Raw genomic sequence first — 27,809 nt, forward strand, 5'->3', positions numbered from 1 at the left:
GAGAGGAAGACCTGGAGAGGAGTATGTAGTTTATTGATAAGCTTCTACATTTATTAAGTCGCCGGTATCAGATTTATAAATAGATATATCACATCCTATACATAACCAACCCTAAATGGCCTTTTCATGGGGAAAAGATACCCAGCCTTCCAAATTAAAGACATTGCACATGAGAATATAAAAGATCTTTGTTTAAATTGCAAATGGTCAAGGCTTGATTTTCATTTGGTTGTATGTGAAAGTGCCAAGCTGTGTAACAAATAGCAAATACAGAGTTTTGTGTGTAGTGTCTGTGCTGTATTTGAGTTTATGATAGTAGAAGATTGTAATCCTTACTGAGCAGTTATAGTCCATATAATTAACACTGTGTGTGATAAATGAGCAACATCATGTGTTCCTGAGCAAGTTTAAAAAATTGAATCATTGTCTTTGTGTTTTTTATTCTTGGCTCTAATATTTGCATAGTAACATACTAAACAAAGTATTATACGAAGCGATGAAAGGGTGATTTCTGAAGGTAAAAAGAACAAATGAGTTAATTGATCTGTTTTGATAGCAGTGACTTTTACAATTTATCCAAATCAAATATGCTGTTAATAAAGAGGCAACAAAAATATATATTGTTCAGTTAGCTAGGAAAAGAGATTCAGTGTATAACTTTGTTTAAAATAAGAACTTTGGTAAAATGAAGAAACTCAATGTTGAAAAAAAGCATTGAGACACACCTGAAGTCGAAGTTTCAATGATACAAAGTGGTGAGATACTAACTTAAAATTTCTTCAAGCATATTAGGATGATTTAAAGGAATTCTGGTGATGTGGAAGGAAGAATAAGTCAATGTAAACTTCCACGTCAAGATGAAAAAGTTGCAAGATGCTGTAAAATTCAATGAAGACCCTCTTAAATAGCTTATGACTTTGTGAATCTCAGTATGCAATAACACTATTTCAAACTCCCTTATTAGGTAGAACTCTGTGGGTCCTAATTAAATAAAGGCTGATGTAATGAATAGTGAAAGTAAGTATACCAATGCATACTGTGTAAGAATATTTCCAGAGCCCTGTTCTACAGCGTTTTCTGTTTTTAATGAACGCAAAGAATGCTGTTGACCTGGATTGGACTACTTGCTTGGCAAAAGTACAGTATGCTTCCATGTGTGCAGAAACAGAGCCTTTTTCTCTTGCAAAATGTGAAAACAGGAAAATATAATGCAATTATGTAATTATAACCTTGTCAGTACAGCTATCATTAAGTGCTATGCAATTAAAACCTGTAAAATAAACTGCCATGAAGTATCGTGTTGCTTTAGTCCTGATCCATACAACTTACCCACTTTCTGCAAATTCTAACTAGTAAAAGAACTGTTAAATTATGTTGTCATTCATTGTGCTTTTTTTGTCTTTTACAGGAAAAAGTAGAATATGCCTTCCTGATAATTTTTACAGTTGAAACATTTTTGAAGATTATAGCATATGGATTATTATTACACCCCAATGCATATGTTAGAAATGGATGGAATTTATTGGATTTTGTAATAGTAGTAGTAGGGTAAGTAATTATCCTTCATTATACAAAGATTTAAAATCTTTACTGTGAGGTAGATATAGGTCTTTTTGGCTGTAACAGCCTACACTTGATTTCTTTTCCTTTAGAATAAAAGAATGAACTGATATGAGTGAAAAATTCAAAACAAAGTCCTGAAAGTTTTCAACGCTATCTGTGGCTGCAGGCTGTGTTGCACAATCAGCTTCATAATAAAAGTAGTAAAAGTTCCCAGTTCTGCCAAAAATTTTCATTTGGTCGTTATCTTGCAGAATCTTTTCCATCTGATTTTTTTCAAAGGTGAACTTCTGATGTCTTTCATATGATAAAGGTTGGTCTGTTTAGTTCCATACATTGTTACGTCATTTATTCATTTATACCAATACTGTGGTTATGTGGGGTTCATCTGTTCTACAAAAACCTCTGGGAGAACCCACATATTTTGAAGTGGAGGAGAGTGGTCAGGGGAGACAGCTAACTGAATGGTTCCTTGACCTTCCCCAAATCTGAGGAAAACTGGAAAAGGAAAACTTAAGTGCTTTCCTTTCAAGTACTGCACATCAGGCTCCAGGTGTATATAATTTTGGCTTGCCTCGGGGAGAATGTATGCTAAAAATGCCTTATTTATTTATTTTTTAACCCTGTGCACCTTGCTGTACCAGGAAACCTGGGAGAGTTTGTTATGCTCCTCAGAGCAGGACTGCTTGAGTCTTATGCAGGTTCCAGAAGAGTGGGGAGTGGAACATCTCACACTTACATTATGCACCTGCTTACAACAAATAATGCATCTGTCTATTTTGTGTCAACAACTTCGTGTCAGTGGAGTCATGTAGGAGTAGTTACGTTTATACAGTCCTGAAATTGCATTTGGACTTTTGAAGGCAACTGTGAGGCTGATGTGGGTCCCGGTGAAAATTCCCTAAACATGGAGGAGATTATAGTGGGGGGGAAAAAAAGGAATTTTCGGTACTGTAAATCGTATTTACCGAAAACATTTATTGATAATAGTACATGGAGAACATTATCCATAACTTAGTATGTTGTGCCTGGCATGTAAAAAAGATCTTGGCATGCAGTCTGCAATTCCAGTATCATTGTTAGGTTCAAGCTTTATCAAGGGTTGCCTGTAATTGAAAAGGCCCAGAAATCGGAGCATGTGCTGCTCTTAACTCATGTTGTTACATTCAGGGAAAAGGAAAAGATGCAAAGTAAAGGAATTTATGGTGAAGCATTATTAAATTTGGGCAAGTATTATGATATGAATACCCAATTTATACCTCTCTGATTCCGAGATAGTAATGTTACTGAAAAGGTTGTATTTGGGCCAGGTGCTTGGCATTCAGGCACTTTTGGTCCAGGGCTAAACTTTGTATATAAATAGATCCTTCATCAGGTCAGGTCATTCTCAACAGATTGGCCTCTGTGCCTGAAGGGGAAGCTTGATGGGCAGGTTTGGAGAATATCACACATAAGACCTCTATTCTCTTGCCAGGCAGTCACTTTAATAGACCTCTTCCCTCTTGTGAAGTGACCATGGAGTTACAGTAACCCTGGAGCAGTCTAATTAACATGACCTCTATCTTTGGCTGTGTCCTAAATACATGATAACTAAAAAATTTTCCATTAACTCATAAAGCACTCATTATTGGAGGGTAAATCTAGTTAGGTCAAATGCTCACACTGAATCCAAGGAAAAATACAAAGGAAAAAGGACTACGTCTTATCAAATACCTAAAATATCAAACTAAGATTTAAATCTTACTTCGAAACCAAAAGCTTTGGACTATAGGTTATTGTGTAGGTTGTCATCAGTCTACCTGGAAGACAAAGTGGACCTTTCATAACACATCAGGCACTGACAAAACTGTGAGCAATGTTTTTGTTCTTTTAAGAACAATACAACCCATATAAGCAAGTAAAAAAGCATGAGTCCATTTACTTAATTAATACTTAAAAGCCCAGTGAAAAATTGATTTTTGTATATAACCCAAGGTGGATATGGAACCACTTCTGGATCTGATTCTGTTTGACTAGTTCTGTTGTGAAATTTCATTAGATATTTTAATAGCTTTGAAAGAGCTGCCATGATGCCCTGTATTCAATCTATTAGATGCAATTTGGTTCATGTGCTTTCTCAGCAGAAACTGTAGCAGTCCAAATGCATAAATCTTAGTTGTACCAAAAGAAATCTCTGCTAGCAAAAGGGAAGCATGTATAGAGACATTCTTCCACGACATTGAATTTGGCATTTAAACTTTGGTAAACTCTACAGGAAAATAAATGTCAATTTTCAAAGTAATAAAGGAGATCAATGGTTTTATACCTTAATGGTTTTATAGGATGGACATAAAATGACAGAGCTGTAGACATAGCTGTGGAAGTGAGTTTTTTCTCCTGTCTTTATCACTTCTCTCTGAAACTAATCAGAGTGTGAATTACTTTCAGAACAATCTACTACTTGCCTGCATGCTATGCCACGTAATTTCCATTGATTTCTGTGAAAGAATAAGGCCCCGGTAGAGAAAGCTTTCGGAACACCTTCCTGTGCCTGTAGCCCTTTAATTTTCTGAATGATGTATGGACTGACAGGCTGAAAGCAGATTCTCTTCAACTGGGACTTGATTCAGAAGTCTGTTTAATCATGTCTGCCTTTAGAGCATGAATAATCACTCTGAAATCATTGAGATGGCTCATTTTCTTAGAATTATGCTTCTACTAAATTACAGGGCTGAATCAGGACCTAAAATATTAAATGTAGCAGTATGTGGGTTGCTGGCATTCATTCTAAGATCTGTGGTCTTCATGACTGGGTTTCACTCTGGAGAGAAATGAAGCAGCAAAGATACAGGTATTGACTGGTACAGGTCAATCACTTGCTGGGGGAAAAGAGAGTGTTCAATATTGTAGTTTGGGCCACCTATTAAAAATTATGTGATTTCTAGCGATGATCAGCATGACAGAGTTGTGAACAAAAGTTGTGAGAACTTTTCTTGACAAAACCAAAAACCTGCCTGTTTCAGGAGTCCTTTACAAGTGTGATGCATTTTTCAGGGTTATGAAGCTCTATTGACTTGGTAATCCTTTCAGGAGAAGTTCAGTTTTGCAACTACTGAACTACAGACTCTGTGCAAAGGATAATATGGTGTGCATGGTTTAGCCACAGTCTAGAAATGGTGCATCTGAAATGCAAGTCCAAACAATCTACTATTACTTTGTACTTCAACCATTTATATTACTTTGAATTGCTGCTAGAAGTTGGACAGAAAAATATAACTCTTGTCTTCCAAACTGTTCTAATGAATGACGAGCTCATTTCGGCAATGAAGAAATACAATATAATAAATGAGTCATCTGGGAATATTTTTACCCTCAAAGTTATTATGTGTAAGAAACAAATTTTTGGTGTTATTAAATGTTGGACTCTATTTTTAATATATTCTGGTTTTACTGACTGTATTTAGAATGTGACTTCAAGTGACTGCAGTATCACTTGGATTTCATGTATTCCACCTAAATTAAAACAGATGGTTTCTAGTGATTATCTATTTCATGTTCTAAAGAGAAGACTAATTCTCTGAAACTTGGAGCTAAAATGTTTGAACAAAGAAGTGGCAAAGTAGCTACATTTATTTAAAAATAGCAGGTTGTGTATACAAGAAGAATGCTAATTTATTAGATACTCTGTGATGATTGCTCTCTGGAGGGATTAGAAACTCTTGCACTTCACAACTCTGCCTGTCATGATTTAATGTGTGAATATACTTCTCATTTTGACAGCTGAACAGCTTTTCAGAATTGTCTGCAGTTCAAGTAATTTCCTAATACCTTTGATTGCATGGTAAATGGATGGTGATGACCTTATTCTTCTTATTATTTTCTAGATTATTTAGTGTAATATTGGAACAATTAACCAAAGAAACAGAAGGTGGCAGCCACTCAGGTGGCAAACCTGGTGGCTTTGATGTCAAAGCCCTAAGAGCCTTTCGTGTATTGCGACCTCTCCGGCTTGTATCAGGAGTGCCCAGTAAGCTCTTTTCTATTTAATTTCACTGGAATGAATATAACTGATCTGATTATTTAACTTTCTTTTTCCAGACACTAAGAAAAATGAGATAATATAATTTTTTTTTTTTGTTATCTGGTTATGTATATAAAGTGAGTTTCGAGATGAATGATACCCTATTTCAAGTCGAACAAAGGATTGTGAATTCATTCAGTGTATGATCTTCTTACACAGTTCAATAAGCAGACAGGGGAATACACTTCCTTTTTAGAAGCTTTATAGAAAAGTAAATTACATGTTAAAATGCAAATACACCAGAAAATAAAATTCAGATTTTTTTTTTTTTTTTTTACTCCGAATCCCTGTAGATCTGAAAGTGTAGGTGGTCCTAAAATAGTTTCTATGTTGGTAAGTGTATGCCAAAGCACATTACACATTTCATATTTCCTGCCCCCTCCAATGCACATGAATACCTTCTGCTTATCTCAGTAGAGCTAACAGATAAATTAGGAAACTTAAAAAGTAGAACAATATTATTTAAAGAAAGCAATTGAGTTTTCTGATAATCTTTCTCGTTCTCTTTTAATTCATTATTAATTACTGAAGCCATTTGGGCTGAATAAGAGGTTCATGGCTTGCAATTCAGGTCTTTCCAAGACATTCTAAAGAATCCTAATGCTATGTTTATTATATTACAGTCTGTTATATGGAAATGATCATCATTGTATATATTTAGCAAAAGAACTTAAGCAAAGAGAGGAGCAGTCTTATGAAATGTCAGAAAGGAAGTCTATTAAAGTAAAAATGAGGTAAAAAAAAAGTGGCAGCTTCATTAGTCTGGTATTTACTAGTTTGGGTAAGGCCAAAATTTGGCTAAATACTTAATTGAGGAGAAAAGAAAAATGGAGTAGTTCTGAAAGTGATGAGAAAGTAAGTTTGTTCATAGTAAAAATGTGTTTTCATGGGTGGCTATTTATTTCTCCAGACCAAAAATACAGTTGTGCAGTTGGCTGAGTGTACATTTTCTCAGGACTTGCCAGAGAGTTGTGGCTGTAGCATGGAACTTTTTAAAGGTCATATAAAATAACCTACAGCCACACATTGACTACATGTCCTTTCTTTCTAAAAACCCATAAATTCTTATGACACATTTCAAGCATTGACTTCTATGACATAACACTTATTAACAGAGGAAACAATTAGACTTTGATACAAAGTTTCAGATTCTTATGAAGTATTTTATGTTACAGGAGCATTTTGTGGTTCTGGGGAGTAGAATTTTTTTTTAACACTGATTCACTCTGCATGGCTGTATAATTAATTTCTAATAATGTGTAATTATAGAAAATTTGGTAAGGCGAGACATAGGAGTCTGGTTCATATTTTGTATTATCTTCTCTTTTAGGTTTACAAGTTGTCCTGAACTCCATTATAAAAGCCATGGTCCCCCTCCTCCATATTGCCCTTTTGGTATTGTTTGTAATCATAATCTATGCTATTATAGGATTGGAACTTTTTATTGGAAAAATGCACAAATCTTGTTTTCTTATTGATTCAGGTAAGTCATGAAACTTGACTAAAATAAGGGATTAATTCTGTTTTCTTTCAAGTCTGTGAGATTTCAGTTTGAAATAGAACAGGAGCCAAAGCAGTAAAACTGTTGTAACCCTGGTTTCCTTTGTGGTTCATAGTTGTAGGAAGAGTGCATTAAATTTAGAAAACAATAAAGCAAACTAGTTAGAGACTAGAACATGCTCAGAAATGAAAACCTATTCAGAAATTTGTAACTGAAATGTCAGTAGTGAAAATAGTTTTTTTTTCTCATCTCTGCTTACTGAAGAGCTAGCTAGTCCTGTTTCAGGGAAGAGTTCGCAATCTGGCAGGGTCTCTCCTTCAAGATTGTGGCAGCGTGGTAAGAAGTGCAATTCTCAAATGAGTTATGAAAGAAAACTGTTCCTCTGTCCAAGTAAAATGATGAAATGAAAGTGTTTGTTATGAGAGTTTTGATGGAATGAAACATCATGAAGTAAGTTTGTGACAGCTAAGGGTACATTTCTCTCAGCTAGGTAATGAAGTGGACTATATGTAGGAACTAGTCCAGACCTGTTTCCTTGGTCATCTGTATGTTAGTATGAAGTAACATGAAGTGAAGAAATGGCAATGAAGAGAAAAAAAAAAAAATTAGCATGGGAAGATTCTAAAAGTATATGTCGTATTGTCACTTGCTGCTTTCCACTGCTTAATTACTTGAGCTCTTTTCTACATTCAGCTTTTTTTAGCCTATTTTAAGGCTGTAAGCCCAGATGTGAGAGACACTAAGAGCTCCGAAGCCCCCATGGGTTGCCTTTCTTGGCATTTCTCAGGTTGTTATCTGGATGTACTTTCCAACAGAGTTGATATTTCTTCATGCAAAGAGTTAACTCACAAAAATTTGAGAAAGTTCTGATTTTTTGGGGTTCATTTTCAGATATACTAGTTGAAGAAGATCCAGCACCTTGTGCATTCTCAGGGAATGGACGTCAGTGTGTCATGAATGGCACGGAATGTAAGGGTGGATGGGTTGGACCAAACGGAGGCATAACCAACTTTGATAATTTTGCATTTGCGATGTTGACTGTGTTCCAGTGTATAACCATGGAAGGATGGACTGATGTGTTATATTGGGTAAGTTAATAAGTCACTGAGCTTTGTTTACTTTTAAGCTAGCTTCAATGTTCAAATGCGGAATAAGCTGTGTTTTACAATACTGTCAGCAGGAAATCACGGTGAGTTTTGCAGGAGACGAGCTCAGCTGCATACTTTTTCCAGTCACAGCATCTTACTGCACTGCTCAGGCTAAAAAGACATTCTAGAAACAAATTTATTCGTTGCTTATTTGAGGGGGTTTTTTTTGCCTCTTACCTTTGGATAGATGTAATATTACATTTACGTCCTTTGGACTAGCACTGTTTCATGCAAGCCTACAGTTTTTAGGTATGTCTTTTCTGATTAAGCTTAAAAGTTCTCTTTTTGCAGTATTTCTGCAAAATATTTCACAATATTAACATAAATTAGAAAAAGCAAGCTCTCAACTGTCATTGCTTGCCATGAGGACTGCAAATCATTTGTTAACAATTCAGAAAGAACAAATCACAAGAGCTGTGAGCCTGAGATTGTTTCCGTAGAAGCAGCAAAAGGTATTCAGAAACCTGTTTAAGTCCCCACCTTTAAACACTACTTTAGTGTCAGATATGTAACCTTCACAATCTTACAACATAAACAGAGAGCTGGATGCAGACTGGGCAACTGAAGATACATTTAGTACTGATTTTACAAATGAGAAAGGAGGAAAAATAACACACAGATTTTCTTAAAGGAATAGGGTCACCTGAATATACAGGTAGACATTTCTCTGCCTAACCCCATTCCAGTCTAAGGACATTGTTCTTTTGTGAATCTTTAAGCATCTAAATATCTGATGCAAGTAATTTGTACAAGGTCATTCAAGAAGTCTGTGACAGAACCCACCTACCACAGGTGCTGAAAATCAATGAGAATATACTGTACCACTTGGTACTCAGCAGTAAGTCTTTGCAGCAATTAGGACCTTATAACAAATATAATTGTAACAGTTCAAATATTACAAAATATTTATGAAAGGAAAAAGCTGATTGCTAGTAAGGATGATTATTAGCAAGCTGTTAAAAATAGATGAGCTATCTCGATGTATTTTACTGGAACTATACTCCAAGTTATGTTGCTCACAGGAGGTCATGTTTTGAATTTCTTTAAGTTTGTATGGCCAAGTAGGACTATTTACTAATAGCACATCTGTTGTGGAGTATTGTATGCAATTAAGGATGCAGTATCACCCAGTGAATGAACAGTTAATTTTATGTGGTCATTTGTTGCAAATCAAGATGAAATATACTGTTGCTGAAAAATATAATACCAGATAAAATTTATGATACTAGAATATGGAGATGTTTTTAATATTTATAATGTCACTTTTAAAGATAATTAAGATGGTAAACTGGCATTCTTTTAGGATAGAATGGCAAAAAAAAAAGGGGCAACATAGGAGTCTCTGTTTCTAGTGTCTGTTAGCAGAGATACAAAATTGACTATAACTATGCCTTTGATACTAAAGAGTCTAACAATAATGCATAGCTACATACAGGCTAATGTGCTGTTTCTCATAGTTTAGGTTTATCAACTCTCTTTGGGTTTTGTTTTCCGACCCTTCCTAATTTTCTCAAAGAGACTGTGTGAATGTAGAATTAGTACGTGCTTTGTATTTGTGTTCATGATGGTGACAATTATTTTCATCTCTCCCAAAAGAAAAGGGAAACTTTGCAATGATTCTCTAGAAAAAAATACACACTTTCAAGAGAAAAGTATGCGCACATTTCGGTACCTGATAATTCCTCCAACTGTCACCAACTTTTTAAAAGAAAATTAATGTAAAAACTTTGGGAGTTACTTTATTTAGAATATGATTGTTAAAAAAGATGTAGAAACAATTTTAGTTGAGCGGCTCAGATTGAACATATTTTTCCCCTAAGAATTAAATAGCTAAATGATCTGATGCATCTTGAGAAATCTTTGTAGAGTCTCCATTGACAACACAAAAAAATAAAACTGTCAAAATAGGATGCTGAATATTGTAATGATCAGACAATTTCCAAATGCAAGGCTTAAGAAAATTAAAAATGCAAAACTGCACACGAGTTATTTCTCTGTAATGAGTTCCCAAGATATTTTCCGGTACAGAGATGTCAGTTTTCATTTCATTACAAATGATACTGAGATTGTTAGGCAGAAAAGCAAATATTTATTGGCCTAGCGAAATATAATCAAAGTCAGATATTCAAGTGACTTTGGAATCTGTCTTAACTGACGTTTTTATAATAAAATTATAGATCTGGATTGATAGATCTGCCCATTGTCAAGCTGAATTTACTTGCTGGAGTACAAGAGAAATGACAATTTATATGTTTTAATTTTACCCCTGGATTAAGCTGAGGTAGATTTGCTAGCTAAAAATTGGAAATTATTTTAATTGATTGTGAAAAGATTAGAGGTATACCAGATAGTAATAAGAACGTCCAAAGAATCTAAGAAAACCATTTTAGCTGGAGGAACCTGGGTTTCGTGGGTTGCTTTTTGCTTAGAAATTTGTTGATGATACCCAGACCAAAGGGGTTTATACAAACATAAACACATAAAAACGAACTCACAAATATTAGAAACTGCACAAAATTCTGATTTCCATTTGGTCACTGTATGAACAGTAAAATGAACTATGTAGGCGTATCTTGCTAGCAGGTGTAATCAGAGTGGGTGAAATACATGCAATGTTTTGCATCATGTTATGTGGCATTCTGTTAGCAAGAATGACAGCTGAAAATGACAGCTTAAAATAACACTCACTAGCACAGCTTGTTATCACCTGGTTAACGACAGTAAACTCAGCTTAGAAATTCTCAAAGCATCAATAATGATTTTTCTCTTGTGCGTATCTGTTATAGATTGAGGGCTTGATCCTGCTGCTGCCAGGTACCCTTCATATACTGGTGACTCACTGGGCATCCTGCTGCTCACCACTTTGCACCTGATTCCAATATGTCCCACTATTTTTAGAGTGTCTTCATCTGTGTACTTTGCTCTCTCTAAGTTCTGTGAAGCTCACTGGATAGCATGTATTACATGTTTCATCCACAAAAAACATGACTCCTTGCTGTTAGACTTAACTATAGAGTTTAAGGGGTAATGTCCTTGTTTTCACCAGCTGGTGCATCATTTGTATTAAACTGTATAACGTTTGTGGCTGCACATCTGTATATCTTCTGTTTATATTAGGACTGTGTTCACGCCCAGTCACAGTCTTAGCTGAAGGCTTATGCTATTAGTTTTGGATCCCAGTGCAGTTCTTTTTATTGGCAAAGTGGCAGCTTGTGTGCCCAAGTTTTTAATGCTCTGGCTCACATTGTAAAGCTGAAAGCATAGTATACTTGCCTCACTTTCAGTTTATGCTAGCAAGCACTCAAGAATTACAAAATCTGCATTTGCGTATCTGGCTCTATATTTTTTCCATGTTTTTCAAACATCTAGATTTATAGTCTATTAATGGCGAACATGTATTTTTGTAAATTGCTTTTTGTTTTTAGCTGTTTCACTTGATACATGAGAACACACATAATGAGCAGTGGTACTTGCCCATAAGCCTCCCAATTTTTTCCTGTGAGTACCAAAGTTATCACATTTAGTTCTTGTTTTCACCATAGTAAACTCAGTTTGAGTTACTGCACTTAAATAATCTACACGGATGCTACTGTAACTTGAATGAGAGATGGGCAGGTCCTCTGTGAAACAAACTACTTTATGTGCTGGGTTGCCAGCACAACTGACTCAATAATGGAACAACTGTATTAGTGGCTACTGAATTTTACCAAGCCAATTTTATGCACATACATTGCATTACTAGCTGAAATACTAACAGCTCCTCAGTTCCTTGACACCTGGCTAGTACTATTCAGGTTGATTTCAGATTGATCTGGAGATTTTTGAGACTGAAGCACTCAAGCTGAAACTGCTGAATAAAGTTACACTGATGTCTCACATGGTTTTGCCTATTAAAACACCTACTGATATGTTAACAAGATAGTGTCTCAAGGATTCAAGTTTAAAAAACACATTTAATTATTTGAAATGTCTAAGCAATCTAAAATATATCTACAACTTGCATAAGGCTTAAGGAAAGGGGTATCAAGTTTTTTTAATATACCCTTAATATATCAACTACTTAAAACTGTGTCCTTTACTACTGTTTGATAGTAACGTATGTTGTCATCTAAGAAATACTTAATTCATAATTCCTCTGCTTTTATAACACAAAGTGTGCACTTAGAAATCTGTTTCTTGCTTTAGAAATTAAGCTTTATATGCCCCAATACACTCCTTGAAGCATCTTAGACCATTTGAAGAAAATCAATCATTTCTGTAACACAGTCTGTTTAGGCTGCATTGCACTTTTGCAGATGTCTAGTATGGAGGTATCTATACAGCCGTTGCATTAATGTTACTGGAAGTAACATAGTAAGATATAAAAGACAGTATCAGTATTTCTTTAAATATCTTTCCATAACCAAGGACGAGAACTGTGGCTTCCTTGCTAGCTTTCCAGTGACTTTCTTTATTGTGCATAAACTACAAGGTAGAAAATCATTAGATGATTGTTTTCTAACAGGATGAGAATTTGAAAAAATATAACTTCCACATAAACCTATGTGTATGAAAGAAAATAATTACAATAATAAATCAAACCAGTCTATTTTTCAGAACGTCAATCAGATGACCAGGAACTCAGACAATCTTCTGATCACTTTTTAGAATGCTCCCTGTTCAAGAATCTTAAAGGACAGTCTCCTCAGAATTATTGTAAGGGCATATAATGTACTTGAAACCAATTGATGTGCAGCCAAAGATTTTTCCTAACACAAACAAATATTTTGCAAATATATCTCACAAGAAAACCCCTTGGCTCAGGCACAAAATGTATTATTAGTTCATAAACAAAAAGTTGCAGAATATGTTTGAAGTATTATTAAAACTGTCATCAGAGTGCTGAGCAGGAATCTCTAAAAAACATCTTTCAAAAAATGTGACCAACAGTCAACTAGGCAATAATACTCTAGAACTTTTAATTGAATGATTTAATAAAATAATGAGTAACAATTACTTTGGGTGATTTAAGTCATATTACTCCCGTTACAACTGGAGCAATGGAAGACATGTTATTGCATCTAAACCATATGTGCTAGCTATTAATTTCAGCTTACATTCTGAGAGAAGTCAAAGAATGCTTGACAGTTTTTTTCCCTTTGTAAATCAGTTGTGAATATTCAGCAATGTTAAAAATTGTGATGAAATATTCTAGAAAAATCTTAGAAAATATTTATTTCTGCTTTTGCCTGTTATGTACTAAGGATAGCTTAATGCTGTTCTCTTAACATCACTCAACACCACTCACAGATCATCCAAGGGAGACTCTTCAGTGAAACAAGGCAGCTCATCCCCAAAGGCATTGATGTGCTGGATGCACAGTGCTCCCAGCCTTTGACTGCATAGCCAGAAATTTAACACATGATGTCTAGCTGGAGAAAGAGTGATAGAAATTTTGGAAGGCAGTATTAACATACTGCGTAAATCACACTTAAGAGCCAGGGATTGCAGGCAGGATTTTTTGAATTTGCATGTTAATTACTTGAATCCAATTTAATGCTAAACTCTAGCTTAACCTCCCCACCTTTTAGGTAATTATTTGGATTAATTACTTTGTTTTCTAGACATAAACTCTGAATCAACCCATTTTAGATTGCAAAGAGACAAGACTTAAATTGCCAATAAGTTAGAAACCTCGGAAAGAGAGAGTTGAGATTCAGACATACAAACAGAGCTACCAAGCCAAGGAGTATATATACTAAAAGTTTGAATTAGCATTGAAAGGGATGATAATATAATTTTTTTCAAATGAGCATCTTAACACAAATCCCCCACCTGAGGGAGATTTTAAACTACCTCACAAGGAAATATCTTTCCCATGAAGTCAACTTGATTTATTTTGACAAGGTATCTGATATCTCAGTCTTAGCTGTCTGCTGACCTGTACTGCAGTCAAAGCATGGAAGTAATTTCTTGTCATAGATTGCTGCAAATGCTCAAAAGGACATACTATTTCTCCCCAGAAAGTTTAAGTAAAATGGATGGAAACAGGATTAGAAGTAAGCTAGACTTTAAGTAGTGCTAAGAATTCCACTAGTTGAATAACTAGAGTTCTTTCCAAAAAATCTTTGCCATAAGAAGCAAATGATCCTTTTAAAACTGTCCTAGTTACCAGACTTTCCCAGGATAACAGTTTAGTAGATAAATTCAGATCAACCTTGAGTACTGGGGTTTCTTTCATTGTTTCTACATAAACTAAAGTAAAAATTTTATGTCATCAATTCAAATAATGCATGCTATTGTGCTTGCATTTTTTTGTATCCAGCATATGGGAAATATTAAATACCTCTAATTATTATATAATGTGTGGTACATATATAAGTGGCATAGCAGATGTGAAAAGAAAAAAGGTATTTAGTACATATCACCAAAGTGGATACTATTACTCCATTTGTTTTAATACATTGTAGCCAAATATTTAAAAATAAACACACTGTTCATCACATTAGTTAATCCATTTCAGTAGATTTTTGAGCCCATAGATTTAACAAACCAGATCACTACATAGGTTTTATAAATTTCTTATGTGAAATTAGTTTGGGCAATACAGATAAATAGAAGCACTAACAAATCGTTAATCCTAAATTGACATGCTGCAACCAATGAAGGAATCAAACGTCTATTTTCTTATACCTGGAATATAGATTTTTGTTAAACGTGGTAGAGTCCTCCCACAATCCAATAGAGAAGTTTTTCTGGGTTACTGTTTTGTAGAGGCAGTACTCTTTGGTTTGTTAAGGTAGCGTCCATCTGCTCTGCAGATTCAACCTGGGATAGCCACTTGAAAAAGAGAAAATAATTTCTTAGTCACATTTGACATCTAGGCTTCCCTTGGAATAATTATTTGATTCCCACCCCCAGTTAAAGACAGCAAGCTGATTAATGAAATACCACCAACAGTAATTAGCTAAAATAGCATTACATGCGAAATAAAATATCTGAAAAAGAAAAAATTGGCCTGTGTCTAAACTTATTTCTAGTCAATATTAGAAAAAAAAGTCAGCTTTGGAAGCAAAAATGGTTTATGTGAGTACCTAATTTATCTACCTCATTAGCTAACAATGGATTAAAATGACAGAAAATAGAAATCAAGGTTTCTTCCGACAGATTAGAGCAAAACGGAGGCAGTGTCTTGCAAGTTGAGGTTTAACTGGACAGAGGGTCACTTAGATGTGTCCTATATGTGACTTTATAGCACAGTTTACATACAGAAGACGGGGACCCAATTTAGAGATGATTAAGTAATTATGAGGCTCTTTAGGTATTGTAACAGTTTTTCACTTTTCCAAGGAGTGTATTTCTCTTTAGGCCTACCTTAATGGCTGAGCCAAGGAATTCTGATTTTCCAGTTGTTGCTGAGCTGAAATACTTAACAAAGCAGTTGGTCTCTGAATTTCCGTCTCACCAGTGTGTCTCACGGCTCGTTTCTGTGTTGGCAGTACAACAAAGCTGAGTCTGGCCAATCCAGAGAATGTCAGGGAAATCTGTGCTTTAACTCCAGAACCCAGATAAGATTGAATACAAAATTACATGCTTTTATAAGCCAGGCTGGAGGCTGCCATGCTTCAAGCACAGCCTATTTTAAGTCAGCTTTAAGTGAACTCCAGTTCAGCCAAGAATATCCCAGGATACAACCTTTGAAGCTAGAAGGCTTTGAAAAGCTGTCTGGTGTGCACTAAAGTGAATAGAATAAATAGCCCATGATACCAGGTTTTGGGAACCTGCATTGTGTGCTTTGAAGAATGCAGGATTAGTTCCATTTCAGAAACAAGCGATTTCTGAAGGATTTTTACAGCTGTCAAGAGACTAAATTTGTCAGTGTTGATATTTTTTTAAGATGATTAGGTAGGCTATGGGTAACAATAAAAAAAGCCACCAGTTATGTGTCTATTGGAATGTTATAAAAGGAGGAAAGTGGAAACTAAGTGGAAACTAATCTGAGGAAACTAAGAAACTTAGAAATTAAACAAGTTTGAAACATTGTGCAAAATAATTCAAAATAAGCTCATGCATCAGTTTATTGCATCTGTAATACTACAAATGCAGAATTACAGGTGTTACTGCATTGCTTTATCATTATCCCCAGTTAGGGCTTAGATTAGTTGATACATACAAAGGCCTTGCAACAATTTTCGGTAAAACAGTACCAGGTGTACAGAAAAGTAAGACCTTGATCTGCATACAATTGCATGTGGGGATTTTACTCACAATTACCACAGACAGGGATAAGTGAGACATTTTAATGATTTCTAATTAATGTTTTAGATTGGAGCGTGCCATCTGCCGCCCTATGTCTGCTGTAAATTTGACTTTCTCTCTGTTTCACTTCAGAGTCTTGGTCTCTGATCATCTACACTGCATTCTAATGGTAGTTGACTCCAACTACAGCACAGCTAACAAGATATTATAATTTCACTCCAAATGACAGATAAAGCGGTTTCAGACTACTAAGTTTGTCTTATCAGCTAATAATTTTTCAGGACTGCAGATATATCTATATATACTCACAAATACGTACATGTAAATATAAAGAGTCAAATATACAATGAAAATGAATTCTATTTTGTATCGAGTAACTTGTCTCCAGATCTGGTAGCATCAACAAATGGGTCCTGTTACAAGGACTTTACAGAATGTTAGAGGTTGGAAGGGACCTCAGATCATCACCTAGTCCAATCCCCCTCTAGGAACACCCAGATGAGGCTACACAGGAAGGCATCCAGGCGGGTTTTGAATGTCTTTGGAGAAGGAGACTCCACAACCCCCTTGGCAGCCTGTTCTAGTGTTCTGTTACCCTCACTGAGAAGAAGTTTCTTCTTAAATTTAAGTGGAACCTCTTGTGTTCCAGTTTGCACCCATTACCCCTTGTCTTACCATTGGTTGTCACCGAGAAGAGCCTGGCTCCATCCTCCTGACACTCACCCTTTATATATTTATAAACATTAATGAGGTCACCCCTCAGTCTCCTCTTCTCCAAGCTAAAGAGCCCCAGCTCCCTCAGCCTTTCCTCATAAGGGAGATGCTCCACTCCCTTAGTCATCTTCGTGGCCCTGTGCTGGACTCTCTCCAGCAGTTCCCTGTCCTTCTTGAACTGAGGGGCCCAGAACTGGACACAATATTCCAGATGAGGTCTCACCAGGGCAGAGTAGAGGGGAAGGAGAACCTCTCTTGACCTGCTAACCACTCCCCTTCTAATACACCCCAGGTCCCATTGGCCTTCTTGGCCACCAGGCCACAGTGCTGGCTCATGGTCATCCTGCTGTCCACCAGGACCCCCAGGTCCTTTTCCCCTACACTGCTCTCTAATAGGTCATTCCCCAACTTATACTGGAACCTGGGGTTGTTCTTACCCAGATGCAAGACTCTATGCTTGCCCTTGTTATGTTTCATTAAATTTTTCGGTGCCCAACTCTCTAGCCTGTCCAGATCTCGCTGGATGGCAGCACAGCCCTCTGGTGTGTCAGCCACTCCTCCCAGCTTGGTGTCATCAGCAAACTTGCTGATAGTACACTCAATTCCCTCATCCAAGTCATTGATGAATATGTTGAATAATACTGGCCCCAGTACTGACCCTTGAGGTACTCCACTAGATACAGGCCTCCAACTAGACTCCGCCCCATTGACCATGACTCGCTGGCTTCTTTCCTTCAGCCAGTTCACAGTCCACCTTACTACCCGATCATCCAGACCACACTTCTGCAGTTTAGCTGTGAGGATGCTGTGGGAGACTGTGTCAAATACTTCACTGAAGTCAAGGTAGACCACATCCACCGCTCTGCCATCATCAAGGGTTATTGTTTGTTCCTTAGTTACAACTTCAAGTGCATCTGGAATTTCTTTCTTTGTAACACCTCATTCTGCACTTTGGATGAGAAGTCAGCGTTAATCCTTTCAACTAAAAGTACTTTGTTTCCGAAGACAGAGATTTTCTTGTGTTCATATATTAATCAAGTTCTGCCTCTATTTTTAATCAGAAGGCAAATTGACTCCTTTAATCTTTCTTTAATTGAAAGTTATGGAAAATGCCACTTGACATGCATGAAACGAGCAGCAAAGTTTTCCAAAAGGAAAGGACTTCATTTTGTACTTTCATCTCTGGTATTAATGCAATGAGAAATATTACTTCATGAATAGAAATGACGATGCATTATTTGAATAGAACTTAATTGTCTCTAGAATTAAATGGTAAAATTCTTTCATAAATGCAGTTTCAAACTGTTCCTTTTAGTATTTCAATCTTAGGTTAGTGCCAAGGTGTTCTACTAGAATAAGGATTCCTGAGTTAGGGATGCTTTCGAATTAGTTCAGCATCTGCCCCAGTCAGAACATTTCTTCTAGCACTAGTTAGCTGCAGTTTCCTATTTTTATATCACAGTACATTAGTTCTAGATAGATTAGCCTAAAACACTGGGCTTACAATCAAACCACATAAATGAGAAGGCATTTTTTTCATAAATTACTATAAAGTGAATGAAGAAAATGCAGATCGTGGGTGCCCATGCTTGTAGGGCCTCTATGACAGAGCATGGAAATTTCAGCTTTGCTCCTGGGTTTCTAAGTTAGCAGAATGCCTGGCTTCTTAAACATGTTTGTGAGCAAAAAGATTATATCAAGTTGGATTGCAGTGATTCCCAGAGCTCTTTTTTCTCAAAGAAAAATTGCAAATATTAATCTTTCAGATTTTTCAAGAAGATTTATAGCAGGAAAATGTTGGCATTAATACCAGATGACTTTATGCCTTCATGCTCAACTCTGATGACTTGCAAACAACTGTGTATAGTTCAGTTAGATGGAAAATGCATTCATATGTATTTGAAATTTAATTAAAATGTTAGCTCTTATCAGCTGTTGTTAGAAAAACACTTAGCCTGTATCATGTGATTCATTTCTATGCAGCAAACTCAATTCTAAAGTAATAAAATAATCATAAATATGCATTTAAAATAATTGAATAAAATTTATTCCTATATCTTAATGCCAGATATCTACACTTGGAAGAAGACGCAAAGGGCAACATACCCTGGCACAAAGCAGAAATTCAGTCTGGGCAACAGTGTATTTTGCTAACTACCTGAACCTCTTAATTGTTAAGACTTCTCAAATGTAGGGGACTTGCTCTGAGGGAATGGGCATGGATGATAAAACCCAAACAAAACACAATTGATCTCCTTAGCATAGGAACCTGACATTCTAAGTATTGCTAAAAGTATTGCACAGGAGACTAAGTAGGTTAGTATAACAGCAGCATTATGAAAGACTTAATTTTTCCGTATGAATATGCTCTTGCAGAATTGGACTATGGAAACTTGGGATCTTTAAAAATTGAAGGTAATGATCCAAGCCTTCCTGAAGGGCTATAGTCCTTCTCCATTTTAATTTCTCCAAAATATAGTTTTATTGAAATTAAAAGGAAAAAATCCAAATCAAATATATATTCTGCAGTTTTCTTTATTCTTCTAGCAAGTCTAAGTAATTTTAAGTTACTTGTCAGTACCTCAGTTTAATTACTAAGGCATTTTAAAGAGTGATACAGAGATTATTTTAAAGCAAGTTTGTTTACTTTAGTTAGCAAGAAGTGACATTATTACAGATCATGATTGAAGAAAAGTTGCTATGGGCCTTAACCTGCAAAGACTTAATGCATGTGCTTATATCTAACCATTCATAGGGCCACCTAGTAGAAACTGAGATTATGATACATTTTTAAAAGATAGAGGAAAAAAATAAAATAAGAAGTACAGTTTGAAAAATGTTTGCTTCCATGTTTAATGTGTCTGTTTCAACAGAGATGTTAAGGACAGGAGTCAAACTTGACTATCAACAGAGCTCAAAGCCTAATCACAAATTCCAGGTACAACGAATGCAAGAGCATTCACAGAAGGGGGAAGAGGTTTCCCCAAAGATTATTCTACAGTACCATATGCAGTCTTGCATGCTGATGCAATTTTTATTGTCTGATGAATTTTCATGGCTAAAAAGCATCTTGAAAAGAATTGAATGCAAACTTGTCTAGTATAAACAAAAAAACAGAATAATTCCTCTCCCACAAGAGACATTTCTGAGAAGTTTCAAGTCAGAATTATTTTTGTAACTTACCCAAATGTCTTTTTGCACCTATGTGAGACACACAAAAACAATTTCCCTGTGTTTTAAAATACCTGTTATTCTGAATAGGCCTTTTTAGATTTCCATAGGCATGTTTCTTAAGTCCATCTTCTGATAGGTATAATGAGCTTGCTAAGAATAGATAGTGGAAAAGGTCTTTATAGAAAAGCTTGTGTGAGTCTATAAGGGGTGTATTTAAAGTTCGGTTGGCTCAACCTTACTTTAAAAAAAAATCACTAACAGCTTTTTAAACTTCATTTAAACTTGATCTTGGTATAGTTTTTGTTCAGGAATGTTTCTGGAATATTTCCCTGTTTCCACTATATTTCTAATTTTATTTCTGTTGTTTATTTTCCTAGAATTGTGTTCATGTTTTTACACAAATTCATTCTCACTTTTTTCTTTTTGAATTAATTTAGAATGTCGGACTGCATCGAACTGTAGTATTTCAGGAAGAAGTATTTAATTTCCATGTTACAGAAAAAATAATATTGCTTGTACTGTTGAGATACATATTACTGTTTCTTTTCTCAAAGGATCATTCATGTAGCTAGGATAGATATGAACTACAAATCCTAATATTTCAATTCACTTTGTAAGCATCATTTTGATTAGTGAGATCTGAAATTTAGTTCACTTTCTAGGTGTTAAAGAACAGAACTGTTGCAGTGTTCCATTCATGTTTGATAATATTTTTGATTCGAATGCTGGGTTCACTCAGTATTCTGTTTTGGAGTATGTGTTATAAAATGCAAAGTGAATGTGCCTTCTTTCTTATATTGTTATTATTTGAATACTGGAGGAATGTATAGAATGCTGTCTCACTGGAATAATTGAATTATCTTTTTCTCTGACTCTTCACTGCTGTTCCTATAGTGATCTGCTCTATAAGATCATCTTATTTCTTGCAGATGAATGATGCTATGGGATTTGAATTACCATGGGTGTATTTTGTCAGTCTCGTCATCTTTGGGTCATTTTTCGTACTAAATCTTGTTCTTGGTGTATTGAGCGGGTAAGCATACACCTTTTTCATCATGAAGGCAGAGTCCTGAATTCAATTGCCATGAACACACAGGTTATCTTATACAGGTGAGGCTTCAGCTGTGATGACATCTTTTAATGAACCTCTATTTTGAACAGAAACAGTTTTATGTAGCTATCAAATAACAGACAAATATCAAAATCAGAGTTTAGACATACCAATATATTCTTGTCCATACTTAAGGCAAAATTATAAAAAATACTAATCTCCTGCACTTATTTAAATGTTGTTTTAATTTGTCTTCTAAGGCATCACATCTACAACTTAATTTGGGTAAGTAAAGAAACTGAAATGCGTTAATTGATTTTGTACTTCTTAAGAACTGAATAAGCCATAAACTTCTGGTGTTGAAACCTACGTGATCTGGCAGCTGCACAAAGGACTCTGCTGTTTAATAAATGACTGAATCATAACTTATTTCCTTACATTTTACAGGTAAATGATGCAATAGGATGTGAATGGCCATGGATCTATTTTGTTAGTCTTATCATCCTTGGCTCATTTTTCGTACTTAACCTGGTTCTTGGTGTACTTAGTGGGTAAGCAGTTGAGTTAACATTGTGTATGCTACTGCTACTTGTAAGATGGCCTCTGCATTTACTCAAGCTTCTCAGCGATGGCTTTTTTGCATGCAGTTGAGATTCTTATGTCATCCTACCAGTGTTTGCTCTTTTGACTGACCTGTGTGATTCTAGTGCCTGTATCTGTCTGACATCACGTTCACCATGCTTGCAAAAACATTCATTAAATGAGGCACTAATCTCCTTATTCTATAGTATTCCAGCAGGGAGAAACGTTATTTTGCACACAGAGATGGGTGCTGCACCTGCACAAATATTCTCCCCTGTAGTTATAGACAAGTGTCCTTTTCTGAAAGCCCCACTTTTGCTTTTGTTCAAATTTCCATAAAATAATTGTAGTGTTATTTGTGTTTACCAGTCGCATTGCAAGATATTTTTAATGGGTGCTTCAAGATCTGTCTTATAGAAAGAGTATGACTTGGTTGCCTTGCCACAAAGCTCCCATAGTGTAGAGCTGTACACCACTGTGACAACATTTATCAGTGATCAAGTGTCCATTTAATATACTTGTCAATGGGAGGTTGTCAGTTTTTTGTTGGTTTGTTTAGTCCAGGCTCCAGTCAAGAAATAAAGTGGTGTCAGTTGTAGCTTCATCATGTGGTTTAAAACTGTAGTTTATTGCAACAGTTTGCAAAGTTTTCTTCTTACAAAGCCCCCTTACTGAGGTCACAACTTCTCTGCCATTTCCTGGGTTCTAACACACTTGAGCTTGGGAAACTCCAGTTTATGGTAAAGATATTTTCTGATAAATAAATAAAAGAACCTGCTAGTGTTTGAATACCAGAGGAAAATTATTACAATGGTATGTTTTAGCTTTTAGTTATACAACAAATTATATTGTTCTGCCAATCTTAGGCAAGCTGTGCCATCTTTGTTAGCCAACAGAAGAATTTCTCTTGCACAGAAAGCAGCTTGACACCGTAGCTGCTGGTGTCATCAGGCTGCTGATTGTGTGTGCAGCCCTATTCATAGCTTTGCCATGTTATACATAGGTTGTAATGCATTATTATATTCCTGGAAATCAGGCAATCAAACAAATTTTCCAGTTGCTGATATAACTATGTTACAAGAGAGTTTTTATCCGATGGGAGGTTTTACAATGTGTTTTTTAAGATCAGAAGTCATCTGTGATTACTGTTGCACACAGAAAACTAGGGAAAGTGTTATTTTGCTTTACTATCATAATCACTTTACAAAACAGATGTGTAAAAGCAAAGAGAGATGGCGCTAAAAACTGATTGCTGATCTTTAGATTTAATCTCTTCCTTCCAAGACCTATCTTGCAAAGTCTGATTTATACAGTCATATTTCTTTTATTCAGGGACAAAGGTGTAAATTTTTGCAAAACTAAGGGCCAGCTTTCATGCCACAGCCACAGCCACTGGACAAACAAAATAAGACAAAGAAGGACAGATAAATAAGGGAAGTTGCGGTGTAATTTTTACTTCTTTTGATACTGTTACCTAATGTTGCTTTGTGACTAGACTTCCCACTGAAGTCAGTAGAGGATTAGGTTTTCACAGTTCCTTTCTGTGGCCCTTGAGAAGGTCATAAGCGGCAATTAGTTTTTTTCCTGTTGTATGAAGGTGTCCTGTGGTAACAGCTAAATATTCCCCTTTCCCCTTGCATTACTCTAATTGTTATTGTTTTCAGATTTTTATGTTTGTAAAAATAAGTTGTGGGGAAAGTAATGCCAGATTTGGTATTTTGTAAACTTGTTCATTTTTTCTACTGAAGCCCTGGAAATTTAGTGACCCTCACAGCTAAGGTTTACATCTGATCTAATACATTTAAAATACTTCATAAGGTTTGCAACATTGTGATACATATGATATTTATTGGAGTATGGAGTTGTTTTTTAGCTGCTGTTACAATACAGGGGAAGTCGTGTCCCCTTGTCCTTGAGTTCCTGATTTCTAGGTATCGCTTGATCCATAGAGCTCTAAGGCTCTTCAGAAGCCTTGCTGGCTTTGATTTCCAGTGCACAGAAATGGCAGTGTCAAGTGTGATGTGAACTCTCCTTAAATTCATTTATTCCTGAACTTTCTGCCATAATGTCACTTAACTGCAGTGTCACTTGACTGCTCAGGGTGCTTGATGAATTGTTTGAATCCATATTTGTCCTAAATACGTGAAAGAGCCTTCCTAACGCTTCAGTTTTTTGTTTCCTATGCTGAAGAAATTAATAGTAGTGAAGTGAGATGCGATATACAAATATCACCAATGATTGACATTGAGATCGGAAGGAGAAAGCAAAAGAGTCTTTCTAAAAGATACCTATCATACCAAACTAGTGTTTGCTACATAAGTGAAGAAAATGTCCCGGTGTATTTGTTTGAAACTCTGACAAGGGCCAGTGTGAAATACTGTTACACTGATTTATTTGGATCACTAAATCCCATTTGTATACAAGTAATAAATATTTTTCATGTATTTTCTATTCAGACCTACCTGTCTACATTTTATAGGTAAAAGTGATGTAGGGGTAAAATCCTATGGATGTGGTGTTAGTAGAAAATTAATATTTTTCATTCTGAGCCAGGCATTGAATATGCAACACATGCATTCTTTGTTTTTTATTTAAGAGTTATTAGCTTTTACGTTTTATGCTCTTCAGACCATAGTGTGAAACTTGGTTTATGATAAATCACAAAGAAAGATAAATTTTACTAAACCAATAAAACTTCAAGAATGCAAAAATTATGCCAACTTACTTGAAAAGCATGGCTTTGCATACAGATTTTGGAAGTGGAATCTGAATGCCTAATACATCTTTTCTGTATGAAAGTGTTACATCCTCTAATATCAAGTTATGCTGTGTTTGCTGTTTTGATCTGTTTGCAGTTTTAAAATATTCATTCATTCTCTCTGCACTCCTTTGTTACTCTGTGACCGTCTGCCCCTTTGTATTTCTGTAATGCCTCTTGTGCACTGCATGTTTGATGCATTTAGATACTGTACGAATGGATGAGAATGATTATTTGAGAGATCTTTTGTTTTATATCTAGCTGTTTCTGAAGGTGAGTATTTCCTGGTAATCCATGTCAGTTCTGCTTACTGAAGGCGATGTTCTTAATGATAGAGTTCATATTTTTAATAACAGATGTGTAAATTAATAGAAATAATGTGTGTGTGGAATCTGCATGTGGTAAATGTTATAATCTCTGCATGGAAGCAGACTACAAAGATTTTTCTAAATATTGCCTTGAATAACAAGGATGGTGAGAATTCATTGGCTTGAGGTAATTCTGCTTTTTCGAAATACTCTGTTTTACTCTGTATTAGACACTGGTATTATTCACATTATTCTCAAAGTGTATTATTAGTTGAAAAGATATTTCAGTTTGCAGGGCTCTATAGGAAAAGGCATTATAGAAAAGAGACTCCAGGTCAGGTTTTAGAAATTACTCCAGATCCAGCTCAGGCTCTAGTTCTATCTCAGAAATTATGGAGCAAGCTTTAAAGAAGACACCAGGAATGACTCTAGATCCAACAATGACTTGTACCAATTGTCTTAGAGCCAGCTCTAGACATGTGCTCCAGAAAGGGCCTCTAGGTTCAGCTCTAGAAAGGGATTGCAAGACAAACCCCTCTAGAGCAGTCCCGGTAACAGCCTCTACAAAGAGCTCCAGAAAAAGCTTCAGAACTTGTTCTAAATCCATCCCAAATAAATGTCTGGGCAATTGAACCTAGGTCCAGCTTTGGAAAAGACCTCAAGAAATGACCCTGGTCCCACTCTGGGAAGGGACTCTACAATTGACCTAAGGTCTGTTTCTGGAAAGTGCTCTAGAAATTGTTCTAGAGCCAACTATAGATGTGGCTCTGGGAAGGGACTCTTGTGATGGCTCTTGATCCAATTTCAACAGAGGTCTCTGAAGAAAGCTGTAGCTCTGGCCTGAGAACAGAGTTGACAAACAGCTGCTTCCTAAACACACTAGAAAAAATGGGCTGTAGATCCAGCTCCAGAAATGTGTCTGGAAATCTGTTTGGAAATGTGGATCAAAACATGTGCATGTTGGTAACTTCTTTCAGCACAGTGAATTTCTTAGGAATCTAGCTGGGCACCTGGAACTGCCAGCTGATCTTTCAGATTGAGTCTGCACTTTTGAATTATTTCAATATTTGGAAATACAGAGCAAAATGCTTGCACCTCTGGCAAGGTGCCACAGATGTATTCAGATATCTTTGCATTTTCATTATCTTGGTCTAGTCCATGTTTTGCTTATTCACATTGCAAATTTAAAGCTGTATGTCGCTCTGAATAGTTGTTTTAGCTCCTACAAAAATCGCAGGGTGATCATGACATGATCACCCTCTATTTTGATTGCTATGTCTTTTGGGCTAGCAGCAGGGAGTGGGTTCAGTCTGTGAGACATACCAGAGCATCTTTTTTTGCCTTGTAAAAATTCCTCTGCTTATGATGCAAGGATGCAGTGCATCTTTGAGGCAACTTCACACCTGATGGAATGGCACAGAAATTACCACTGAGGAGCTGTCCAGTAATTGTAGCTCTGTGAAGGGTGGTGGACTGCTTCAAGAGCCTGCTTTTACATGTAGCTTTGGTTACGCACAGTGTGGATGACAGGCATAAACTGGACCTGTGTTCTCTGAAGTCATGAAATACTGGGAACAGAAACTGGGAGCTGAGGATAGGCGGCCTCCAAATATTCTAGGATAAAGGACCAGAGCATATAATGACTACTGGTGCAAGAGACAAGTGAGCTGAAATGAGAAAGTTAAGTTAGAAATTGTAAAGCCGAGATTATTAAAAAGTTAACAAATAAAGCTAAACCTGAAAAAACTAAGAGTATTGAGAGATGCTCATCTACCCTGAAAGTACCTTTAAAGTGTGTCGAAAGTTAAAATAAATATGCTAGTAATTCAGCATGCATTAAACTGTTTTACTATGAACAGAGGCAAAAATAAATTATGAAACTTCATAACTTACTTATCAAGAGGCATGGCTTTTAATGATGCATGATAATCTACTCCTCAAGACAGTCTGTATCATTAGAGGCATTAGACCCTTCAAACATACTTTAATAAATCTCTGTACATTGAATTTATTGCCTTGCTAAAGGACACCAAAGCATAAGCTTTGACATGTCCTTACATAGATCCTCCTACATGCAAGTCTTGCAGGTTGCTAAGAGAATGTTAATTTTTCCGTTTCTTTCCCACAGTATTATTTGCAATGTATGTACATAATGATTCTAAAAGCTAAGGGTACGTACTCATCCATGCTAATCTCACAGCAGTATCTGTCAATTAACGTTAAATAAAATATGTTGGCACAGATAAGCTTATACACCTAAGGACTGTTGTCTACGGTATATATGGAAAAAATAATAGAAAAAGACATTTGAATAATGATGCACCAAATAGAAAGCAGCAGTGAACTGCCATCCCTAGTCTTTCAGCAAAAGGGAAATGAACTGATTTTGACAGTGTTGCTTTTGAACAGCAGAGGGAAGGCTTAGTTAAAAAAAAAAAAAGTTCTGGATAAAAAGTTTAACTCCCTCACACAGATAAACAGAATATACATACAAAAAGAGGAGTGGGACTTCAGCTCTAGATCTCAGCAGGTTCTGAGCTAAAGTAGGTTCTTTTGCTTGCTATGTGGCTTGTAAAAATAAAACACAAACACAGATACATAACAAGGAAATATTATCCTTGATTGATCAATCGAATATACTACTAACAATAAATAATCAGCAAATACTTTTGGCTGTATAGAGCAGTAACTCTAACCAGCTGCTTTAGACAGAGA

General features: G+C 35.9%; 1 protein-coding gene across 2 annotated transcripts in view; it reads left to right on the top strand.

The window, feature by feature from the left end:
- CACNA1D (calcium voltage-gated channel subunit alpha1 D) overlaps nt 1-27,809 on the top strand; it is a 228,271-nt gene that overhangs the window by 111,289 nt on the left and 89,173 nt on the right. Inside the window, exons 4-8 of one of the 2 annotated variants that reach the window (XM_065642847.1) lie at nt 1,409-1,548; nt 5,424-5,566; nt 6,951-7,103; nt 8,013-8,209; nt 21,325-21,428. In XM_065642847.1, coding sequence (XP_065498919.1) covers nt 1,409-1,548; nt 5,424-5,566; nt 6,951-7,103; nt 8,013-8,209; nt 21,325-21,428 — 737 coding nt within the window. Of the gene's footprint in view, nt 1-1,408; nt 1,549-5,423; nt 5,567-6,950; nt 7,104-8,012; nt 8,210-21,324; nt 21,429-21,893; nt 21,998-27,809 lie in introns of both variants that reach the window. The other variant, XM_065642848.1, reaches the window with a different exon arrangement.

This window comes from Caloenas nicobarica, chromosome 11 (genome assembly GCF_036013445.1).
Source record: "Caloenas nicobarica isolate bCalNic1 chromosome 11, bCalNic1.hap1, whole genome shotgun sequence".
Classification (NCBI taxonomy): domain Eukaryota; kingdom Metazoa; phylum Chordata; class Aves; order Columbiformes; family Columbidae; genus Caloenas; species Caloenas nicobarica.